Source organism: Marmota marmota, unplaced genomic scaffold (assembly GCF_001458135.2).
Source record: "Marmota marmota marmota unplaced genomic scaffold, marMar, whole genome shotgun sequence".
Taxonomy (NCBI): Eukaryota; Metazoa; Chordata; class Mammalia; order Rodentia; family Sciuridae; genus Marmota; species Marmota marmota.
This window is the reverse complement of record NW_026000240.1, coordinates 32,929,009-32,939,581: the sequence shown is the minus strand read 5'-3', so window position 1 is coordinate 32,939,581 and position 10,573 is coordinate 32,929,009. Positions and strand designations below refer to the sequence as shown.

At 47.9% G+C, this 10,573-nt stretch overlaps 2 protein-coding genes across 2 annotated transcripts in view; one reads left to right on the top strand and one right to left on the bottom strand.

The window, feature by feature from the left end:
• The first annotated feature begins 6 nt into the window (after window positions 1–6).
• Ppm1m (protein phosphatase, Mg2+/Mn2+ dependent 1M) lies at window positions 7–4,682 on the top strand. The gene is made up of 10 exons (XM_015487084.2): window positions 7–154; window positions 763–886; window positions 1,126–1,281; window positions 1,799–1,911; window positions 2,274–2,358; window positions 2,464–2,582; window positions 2,748–2,811; window positions 3,025–3,132; window positions 3,244–3,392; window positions 3,783–4,682. The coding sequence occupies exons 3-10, from the start codon at window positions 1,147–1,149 to the stop codon at window positions 3,925–3,927; spliced, it is 918 nt and encodes a 305-aa protein (XP_015342570.1). The 5' UTR covers window positions 7–154; window positions 763–886; window positions 1,126–1,146; the 3' UTR covers window positions 3,928–4,682.
• A 3,119-nt stretch (window positions 4,683–7,801) lies between these two features.
• The window catches only part of Wdr82 (WD repeat domain 82), a 22,938-nt gene continuing 20,166 nt past the window's right edge, over window positions 7,802–10,573 (bottom strand). Inside the window, exon 9 of the mRNA XM_015487085.2 lies at window positions 7,802–9,163. Coding sequence (XP_015342571.1) covers window positions 9,134–9,163 — 30 coding nt within the window. The 3' untranslated portion in view covers window positions 7,802–9,133. The remainder of the gene's footprint in view (window positions 9,164–10,573) is intronic.

Genomic DNA, 10,573 nt, shown 5'->3' with positions numbered 1-10,573 from the left:
CCACGCGCCAGCCCTGTGCCTACCGGCGGCCCCGCTTCCTGCGTGGCTCTGGCTCCAGCCCAGGAACCGCCGACGCCTCGCGCCGCTCGGACTCCCGGCCAGTGCGTAGCCCAGCGCGGGGCCGCACGCTACCCTGGAACGCAGGCTACGCCGAGTGAGTGCCTCCAACCCGGGATACCCTTGATCCGGGAACCCCCATCAGGGCTCCCGCCTTATCCAGTCGAGGGTTCTCTGCTGATCTAGAAAACAGGCTAACCTGAGTGACACCCCCACCCCACTTGTAGATAACCCTTCTTGTCTTCAACTAGTGACTCCTTATCCTACCCCAGTGTTTTCTTTGGGTCTCCAACCTCCTTAAGAGAAGAGTGTTGGTGGGGAACGACTTGCACTCCAAGACTTCCATGATGAGGCCGGGAGACTGTAGAATTCCAGCATTGTAGGATTTGGGAATCCCAAATCTCACCCTGGGTTATATGGCCTGTGCTGTGTGGAACACCTAGGATGTGGCAGGGGATAGGAAAGGGAACCCTTGATCTCTGTAGACAATTCACTCCTACTTCAGCCCTGGGTCAACAGATAAGACTCTAGAGGGTCTGGGCCTTGACTTTTCTCTTAGTCACAAAGCCACTTAACAGGAAACTTAAATCAGAGTTGCCCAGAAGTTTGTCAGGAATAACACTCAGGAACTGCTGCCTCTTTCTGGGGTCTCTGTACCCAAGGGGACACAGGTATGTCACTGACCTGACCTTTTTCTGGCCTCAGGATCATCAATGCAGAGAAATCTGAGTTCAATGAGGATCAAGCTGCCTGTGGGAAACTGTGCATCCGGAGATATGAGTTCGGACCTGAAGAGGATAGGGAATGGCTGACTCTGTGCCCAGAAGAAGTAAGTGCAGCCAGTTCTGAACTTTTCTTACAGGCTGGGACCAGGGTATACAGGCTCTTGCCTTGCTGCCCATATCCTAGTGCAAGGTGGACCAGGGGGGGAAGCTGGCAGAGCCTGACATGGAGGCCCTTCCTGCGCAGTTCCTGACGGGTCATTACTGGGCACTATTTGATGGGCACGGTGGTCCTGCAGCAGCCATCCTGGCTGCCAATACTCTGCACTCTTGCCTGCGTCGGCAGCTGGAAGCCGTGGTAGAAGGCATGGTGGCTGCTCAACCCCCCATGCACCTCAGTGGCCACTGTGTCTGCCCCAGTGACCCCCAGTTTGTGGAAGAAAAGGGCATCAGGGCAGAAGATTTGGTGATTGGGGCCCTGGAGAGCGCCTTCCAGGAATGTGTGAGTATACCCTTTGGGGAGTAAGGGAAGTTTTTGATCTCAAGGACCTGAGTGGGGCATCCCTGCATAACATAATCCTGCGTAACATAACATATAAGGCCATATAACCTTGAACTGGGAAGACATGATTTGAGTTTGCTTCTTATTGTCACTGTCATCTTAATCTCCTGTTTGCTCCTTCTACTACATGCTTTTTTTTTTTTTTTTTTGGTAGGTGGGATTGAATAGGGCCTCCTGCATGCTAGGCAAGTGTTCTACCACTGAGCTACATCCACAGCTCAGTGCACTAAGTGCACATGCTGCTAGTCCTTGGGGCAAGGGCTGATTTCTCTTCCTCTGTTTTGAGTAGCACTTCCCATATCTGCATCTTCTAACCACAGGGATTGAGGACTCATGGCTGGACTTTGGGCTGGGACTGCCAGGCCTGCTGTTGGGGAGTGAACCTTAGGGTGGGATTGGGAAACAGTGGTATGATGGAAGTACAGGTGGCAGCTAAGATGGCCTCGGTTTGCTCCAGGATGAGGTGATCGGGCGGGAGCTGGAGGCCTCAGGCCAGGTGGGCGGCTGCACAGCTCTGGTGGCTGTGTCCCTGCAGGGAAAGCTGTATGTGGCCAATGCTGGGGATAGCAGGTGAGTTCTTGGAGTGTGGGCAGGGGTGGGGTGGGCAGGAGAAAACCAGAAATGGGACAATGAAAGATGACTGGAAGTGGAGGTTTAGAAACAGGGAGGATTGAATGGCCAAGTTGTTTGTACCTGGCATATGTCAAGTGTGAGGGATGCCAGGAAGAGCATCATAGGGCCCTTAAGTGCTAATGTGAAAAACTGAGCCTTACCCTGAAGACAGTCTCAAAGGGCTTTGAACCAGGGATTGGTATGGCCAAAGCTGGCTCCTGATGGTGAAGAGGGGCTGGCAGGAGGGTATCCAAGGATGAGATCTATGAAGATCACTTCATAGATCCCTCCTCCTCCTCCTCCTCCTCAACCCCATACAGGGCCATCTTGGTTCGGAGAGATGAGATTCGGCCGCTGAGCTCTGAGTTCACTCCAGAGACTGAGCGGCAGCGAATCCAGCATCTGGTAGGTACCTTCACCAGGGGGAGGCTATGGATCCCCAAGTCCTGGATCCAGAGCCACGAGGGGCCATAGAAGGGAGACTGACCCGAGCATGGCCTCCCCACCCAGGCCTTTGTCTACCCTGAGCTTCTGGCTGATGAGTTCACCCGACTGGAATTCCCTCGGCGGCTGAAGGGGGATGACTTGGGGCAGAAGGTTTTGTTCAGGGATCATCACATGAGCGGCTGGTGAGGGGGGAGGGGGCATATGGTGGGGAGAGACCTGAGGTCCAGGCTCAGCTGTGGCAGTCCCTCTCTTACTGGGCAGGGTGGGCCCTATGAGGGTAAAATAGCTGGGCCCTAGGTTGGGAGACAAGTGAGGGCTTGGGCTGATGCAGGCTCTGCTTCTGGTAGGAGCTACAAATGTGTGGAGAAATCAGATCTGAAGTACCCACTGATCCACGGACATGGCAGGCAGGTCAGTACCTGGTCCCCCTTCCAGAATCTCCATCCACTTGCTCTGTGAAGGTGGGAGTTCCTTTGTTCCTTAGTGGGGAGTGTGGCTAGTGTCCTGGGGTCTGTTCCCTTATGTTTCTTCTTCAACGCACAGCTCCTGGGGTCTACAGTCCACCCTTTCCTGTGTGCTCAGGAGTGCCAAGGTCTTATCACCTCACCTCTCCTCTTTCCTCAGGCTCGGTTACTGGGAACGCTGGCTGTCTCCCGAGGACTGGGAGACCATCAGCTCAGAGTCCTGGACACAAACATCCAGCTCAAGCCCTTCTTGCTCTCTGTCCCACAGGTGAGAGGACAATGTATTCCACTCCAGCCTCCATCTGCCTGTAAAGACAGGGAGTGAGCCTGGTGGGAGCCAGGAAGGGAGCATTTAAGGATCCTCAGGCTTAACTTTCAGGTAACTGTGCTGGATGTGGACCAGTTAGAGTTGCAGGAAGAGGATGTAGTTGTCATGGCAACTGATGGACTCTGGGATGTCCTGTCCAATGAGCAGGTGGCATGGCTGGTACGGAGCTTCCTCCCTGGGAACAGAGAGGATGCACACAGGTATGTACATGCCAGGGACATAAGTAGTTAAGCTGAAACAGCACTGCCAGCCAGCCCAATTAGGGCTGTCTCAAACTTCTCAGAAAGGAGGGGGAGTGATTGTGGGTCAGAAAAAAATCTTAAGGCTAGGGAATAGAATATACCTCAGTTGGTAGAGTGCTTGCCTTGCATGCACAAAGTCCTGGGTTCCATCCCCAGCTCAAACACACACACACAAAAATCTTTGGGTTGATTCCTGTGGTCCTACCAGACTTGTTTGCTCGGCTCATAGTTGGACTACATTTTTTTGGGTCCTCCCGAGTGTCCAACCTGTGCAGGGAGTTCTCCTGGAAGGCTGGCCTTGTCCCTTTGCTCTGCCTCCAAAGTACATCTGCATGATGGTCTTCACAGGTTCTCGGAGTTGGCCCAAATGCTGATACATAGCACACAGGGGAAGGACGACAGTCCCACAGGGGAAAGGCAGGTGTCCTATGATGACGTCTCTGTGTTCGTGATTCCCTTGAACAGCCAGAGCCAAGGAGGCAGTGGCTACTGAGGATTCTGACACTGCATCCATCCAAGAATCACTCCAGTCATTGCAGTATGGGCATGCCTCCATTATGGACAAGAACAGGCCCTGTTTGTCCCATCCCCAGCCACAGCCCAATGTTCCTGCTTCTCACCCAGGTTCATCTGTTTCAAGGGGATTTTTTTATACCAGGCAGCAAGAGCTGGAAGGGTACAAAGAGCCCAGCCCACCAGGTCCTGCCTTTTGCAATAATCACATCACTCTGGTAGAGGGATCTGATTCCCTACAACTTAGGAAACCCTTGTGAGGGTTCTCAGACAGGATCCTCAATACCCCAAGAATTATTCTTAGAAACAGATACCCACATTTAGAGTATTAGTCAAAGATGCCACAAGAGGTAGCGGCCTGTATTTGGATACAGGTTTTCCAATCCATGGATGTCAGAGCATCCATTTAACAATCCCCCAAGAAAATCTTGGGCAGTCTCACATCTGCTAGAACACCTATCTTGAAGAAAGCTCTGGAGCAGACACCAGCTTAGGTTTTGCCCTGTTCTCTGCTGTTGGAGGGCATGGCCCCTACAGCTAAAGTTGGGGGAAGAGCAAAAAGGGGCAAGAGGAGCTTCCAGAGTTGGCTAGGCAGGGAATGCTTATCACTACCTCTGGCCTGGCCTTCTAACTGACTGCTTCCCCCTGGCCCCAGGCCTGCCCTAGTCTCACCCCCAATGCCTTTGCTTTTGTTTCTTATCACATTCCTATTATTAAATGTTCATTTGCAGAAGAGTCCTTGTGAATTGTGAACTGCTTGTACAGCTTGGATTAAGGGCACCTTCCAGAGGATTAGTTTTAGCTCTACCATACAAACTTGCATAGAGTTGGAACTATTTTCTCTGAAGCCCCCCTAGTTCTTAATCTTGAGTGAGTTCCCCCCAACCCCCATTGTTGCCCAAGAAACAGAAAGGATGCCTTTACTACCACTGTGAACTCAAGCTTTAGGTACCATAAGGGTTACTTTTTCACTTGATTTTGAATGCAAACTCCTTTTAAGCTGGATTTAGCAGGAAACATACATCTGTTAAGATCCTTGGGCTTGCTGCTTGACAAACAGCTTCAATTTCTTCACAAGACTGTTGGCATCTAAAACTTACTAAGGCTCAGGTAGTATTTGAACGACAAGGCAAACCACCTTCATGACTTCAGCTTTCTCTGAGTTCCTGAATTCACTCCTAGAATTGAAGTAACTTTTGCCAGGCAATTCAAGTTTTAGACTGCAGCCAGAATATCCAGTAAAACATATGGTAAAACTTGTACAGTTGTGAGATTCCATTTCTCAGATGTTTTTCAACAGAAAAAAGTATTACCATATATATTCCATTTTCCATATAATTGTATTCCTCAGCCCAGGATTTCCAGGCCTGAATCTGGGCCCAGTTGGGGCCATAACAAAATGTTAGTCCTTGAAGTTCTGCACAGCATCTCTTATCAGTCAGCTGGCAAATGCCAGAATGTTGGCCTACCAGCCTACAGGAGACTGACTTCCTCCTTCCTCAGCACAGCCTTTCCCCTTCTCCCTGAGCAAAGTGTGGGCAACATTCTGTCCCTGCCTCTTCCCTACATCAACTGCTAAACCAGCTCACCCCCACAGCCTGCTGGCCTCAATTCCAAACAAAGCTAAAGGCTACTCCCTGCTCCTGCTCTTGTTCTTTGCACAAGGCCAAGACCCAGGGAGTAGGTGGCAAGGGCAGCCATTCTGACTGATTTGTTCATATTTCCCAGCAGAGCTAAAGCTGCAGCAGCTCTCCCACCACACCACATGATGGTCTCTTCCTCCTTGAGTACTCTTGAGTCAGGAGAACCTATCCATGGCCAGCTACACCCAAGCCAGAAGGATCCTTCTATCAGAGTCCCTAGCCAACCTCCAAAGTGGTACAGAAGTAGTCAGAATGGCAGGATTTTCATCTGCTATAGTTCAAAAAGTCAGAAGCAGGTCCTGCATCTCTGATGATGCTAAGCCAGAGCAGCAGGCCCCAGGAATTACCATCTCACCAGGCTAGGCAATAAGTTACCAAAGCAAGTGGCTAGGCCTTCTGCCAGACCTGGTATAGAAGCCACCAAAAGCCAGGGTCTAGTAGGGAATGCATATTCCAAGAATTTGTCATTCTGATCAAAGGTTGAAATTGTGGGGTGTGTGTATGTGCAAGGCAGACTGACATATATGCCAGATAAGTTCTGAAGATTAAGGTTGGCTTGGGCTTTCCTTTAAATGTCACTCATTTCTGGCCCAGTGGCTGCCTATTAGAGCCTAGGGGTTCTTACTTGCCCATAGGCCTTATCTAGCAGGGGTTACAGCAATCCATTCACACAGCATTACAGGGAGCCTCATGTAAGCTAAGAGAATGAAGGTAGACAACCCATCCCCTCCCTCTCTCCCTCCCTCTGGGTACCAGGCAGACAATACTTCAGAAACTCAATGGAAGAGGCTGCACCCATAAAATTCTGTTTAAGACTGTTAACATGGAAAAAAAAGTTTATATGTTAAGTACAAAAGGGACATAAAATTGTATATACAGTAGAATAACAACTATGTAAACACACCAAAAACCTATGCACAGAAATGTGTAGAGGAACATTTAACACCAAAAGATTAACAGTGGTACCATTTGGGTGGCCAATTGATTCTTTAAAATTCCCCCAATTATCCTTAATGAGCACTAATTAAGATTGAAATAGGGAATAACTTTTAAAAAATATCCCCACTGGCTGGTGGTTGAGCAGTTCAGTGTTGCTGTCACATACAAAGCAGTGGCTTTGGCCCTAACTCCAGCTCCCAGCAATACATTACTCAGGGCCAGCTCTCAGTCTTTCTTTCCCTTTTATCCTAGCCACACTTCCAGCTTAATCTTTTCTATTCCTCCCCAACTCTGCTCCACAGGGCATAAAGTAGAGGCTGTGAAGTGACATGTTTTCAAAGGACATGATGCCTCAGCTTTGGACATCTGAGAACTCAAATACACATCATATTCCTACTACTGGAGAGTTCCTTCTCTGTTAGTTACATATATAGAAATTATACAGCCTTTCTTGTTAACTCAGTTTCAAGCACCATCTCTGACCGTTCCTAATGTGAACTTTCTACCCTGAAAAGCCAGGGGAGGGCAGTAACAGCTCAAATTATTTGGTTTCTCAGAATCCCTCCATTCTGGGAAGGAAGAGCTACACAGTGGGTGGCATGGTAGCAGTTGCAGATTCCAGTCTACTCTTGGGAAAGGTGTATGCCTATTTGCCCTTTCACTTTGATTAAAAAGTCAAGAGTAATTGCTTAAACAACAAACAACAAAAAAAGAGAAAGTGCTAGTGATTCACAGCCTATATCTGCTGCTAAACAGAAGCAGTGATGGCTTGATTTACCCTAGTAACTATGTACCTTTGGGCAAGTCATAACTTTATTGGGCCTCAGTTTCTGGATCTGCATGGAGTGTTGTCTGCAATAAAATGTTTCACTGGGTACTTAAGGAAGTAACATGCCACTTGGTCTGCTCTTAAGAAGGCCATGCAGGGGAAAAAAAGGCCATGGGCTGGATACAGAGCATCCCAACTTGGGCCTAGCTAAAACCTCTTCCTCTCAAGAAAAAGAGCAAGAAAGTAGCCATACTAAGTGGGAGTAACCTGTAATTGGTAAGAAGCCTTAGACAAACAAAGTGCTCTGGTTTCAGCATCCTGTCCCTAAATGCTGCAAGCCAGGCACAGAAGCCATGCAAATGACTATGACATATATACAGATGCAGACAGAGCACCACCAGGCAAAAAAGAGACTAATACTGCAGAGAGGACCCCAAAGTGCGGCTTGAGGAACATAGGAAGTCATCCCAAGACCCTCACTTAGCTGCCATGGAAACAGCAAACACAAGAAGCTTTGCTTTTATTTAGTTTCCCAAAGGAAAAAAGGTAACAGGGAAGACTAACACTTGTGGCAAACACTATTAGCAAGGATGCAGTCTTTCTCCTGGGTTGCAGGACTCCACCTTCTTCGGCTGAACTGAGAAGCTACAGGTGATTTTATATATATATATATGTATATGTATATATATATATATATACACACACATACATACATACATATATATGTCTACATTACATATATATGCATATATGAATGCACAAATATATTTAAATGAAGATGCACATACTGTGCTAAAATACAAACCGAAATCAAAGGTCATATATAAAAGGCTAAATATAACATATAACACAGGCCTAGAACCAACTCTTCAGTGGGAGCTGGGTAAAAGGGGGGTGTCACCTGGAGACTATGTACACAATTGTGGTGGACAGGGAAGGAAGGCATCAGTGTAAACAACTCAGACTCATTCCACAATACTGGCCCACAGGAAAAGAGCAATGCATCTCAGGTACAAAAATAGACTCCTACCTTGCTTTTGTACAAACCAAGCTTGGTAGGCACTCAGGACTGTAGGTTTATCTTGATGATGGGACTGCACCAGGCTGCTGCTAAACCTTCTAGCCCGAGGAACACAATGCTACCCCTTCCCTCCCTTTTAGGTTCTTGAGCCTTTTCCTACCCAACACCAGTGCCTGGGGCCTATCCAGACCACCCACCCTTACAGGACAACTGCACAACTTCCTGACAAGCAAGGTCCTTCTGTATTTGTCCCTATCTTTGACCCCAAGGTATATGAAGACTTATTTCTGTAAATGTTTGGCACCTAACAAATATGATGGCTGTGGAATAATGCCACAATTACACAGGGAGACCCAGTAACAAGACATGCAGGGTGAGGGCAAGGGGCACTGAGCTGCCCAAGCATCTTAAAACCAGAACTGTGGCTTCCCATGCATTTATGGAGATGGGAGAAGGGATGTGCAGAATTGAAGACTTCATTGGCTCCTCAGCAGCAAATACATTCAAAACTGAAGGTGCTTTTGAGAGCCCCACTATAACCTAATCACAAGTCTGGTCACTCTGGAGGAACCTGGTGCATTGATGGCTGGAAAGGCTAAGTCCCAACTGAGTCGGTGGCACCAAGAGTTCTTATGAAGAAGCTCAACAAAGTAATTTTTTCTTTTGAGCAGATGTACAGCACATCCATGGGAAGGCCATGTGAAAGGATGTTGTCCAGCCCAGTCAAATGATCCAATCCCACTTATCTCAGTCCACTCTGAGTTTTTCCTGCTGGCCACCCCCATTATACAGAAATAGCTGAGTAGCATCAGGGTCAGTCATCAATGGTTGGCAACCAGAAGGCCTGGAAAGAGAACACAAGTCATATAAGCCAGCTTTAAAAACGTCAAGCCCCCCCCACCCCAAGATTGAACCCAGAGCCTGGGGCAATGCTAGGCAAGCACTCTACTACTGAGCTGTGTATCCATAGCCCTTTTTATTTTGAGACCAGGTCTCATTAAATTGTTTAGGTTAGTGTTAAACTTGCAATCTTCTTGTCTCAACCTCCCAAATAGATGATATTACAGGCATGTGTCAGCATACCAGGCTTGTGAAGTGCTCTTCATACCCCCGATCCCCAATGGTGGAGAGTTATGGCCTGGTGTCCTTCCCTCCCAAATGACCAACCCTGGCAGTCTGAAAACAAACACTCCACCCAGGCACTGTGGCACATACCTGTATCCCAAGGGCTGGGGAGGCCGAGGCAGGAGGATCTTGAGTGCAAAGCCAGCCTCAGCAAAAATGAGGTGTTAAGCAACTCAATGAGACCCTATCTCTAAATAAAATACAAAAGAGGACTGGGGATGGGGCTCAGTAGTCAAGTGCCCCCCAGTTTAATCCCTGGTATCTCCCCGCAAAAAAGAAAAGAAACACTCCTCACTCTATGAAAGTTAAGCTGGTTCTGTTTCCTTCTAATACTCACTGTCCACCTTCAACCACAGTGGTCCAGTATGTGAAGAAAAAGAGGAATGCTATTTGGGGAACCTGGCCTCATTGGTAATCTGCCAGGTGACCTCAAACTGACCCCTCTCCTTCCTGAACCACAAAAATGAGAGGGACTGAAATTGGATGCTTTTTTCCACATTTCTTCCGAGATTACTTGCTTGGTTTTTTAAAAAAGGAAGGAGACTGGTGTAGTGGCAATACCTGTAATCCGGCTATATCTACTTTTAATTTTTATTTTGAGATAGGGTCTTACTAAGTTGCTGAAGGTCTTGCTAAGTTGCCGAGGCTAGCCTTGAACTTGTGACCCAGCTGAATAGCTGGGATTTCAGGGAAGGAAGGAGAATGAAAAGAAAAGAAAAAAGAGAGGAGGCAACATACTCTAGGTAATACGCAAATACCCAGGCAGGTTTAAGAGATCCAAAAAGAAAACTAGGAGCTGAGACTCACTGATCCTTTGTTTTCAAAGTCTTGTCTAGGAAGAGACAAAGACCTAGAGTTAATTCTAAGTGGTGAGTTATCATCAACTGTTAAGAATTTTTGAGGAAATCAGTGTAAACCAAGAGAAATGAAAGACTGAAAGAATGCAGTCACAAAAGGTGGGTTCAGCTGGGCATGATGGTATATGCCTACATCCCAGCAACTGAGGAGACTGAAGCATGAGGATCCCAAGTTCAAGGCCAACCTGAAAACTTAAGTGAGACCCCGCCCCCCCCCCCAAAAGGCCCAAGTGGGAATATAGTTCAGTCAGGTAAAGGTACTTCTGGGTTCA

Excerpts from the sequence above, each read along its gene's own strand:
- Ppm1m (XM_015487084.2), top strand. The coding sequence starts at position 1,147 with ATGGTGGCTGCTCAACCCCCCATGCACCTCAGTGGCCACTGTGTCTGC. Across the intron at positions 1,912-2,273 it reads GCCAATGCTGGGGATAGCAG|GGCCATCTTGGTTCGGAGAG; the intron begins GTGAGTTCTTGG and ends AACCCCATACAG. Across the intron at positions 2,583-2,747 it reads GATCATCACATGAGCGGCTG|GAGCTACAAATGTGTGGAGA; the intron begins GTGAGGGGGGAG and ends TGCTTCTGGTAG.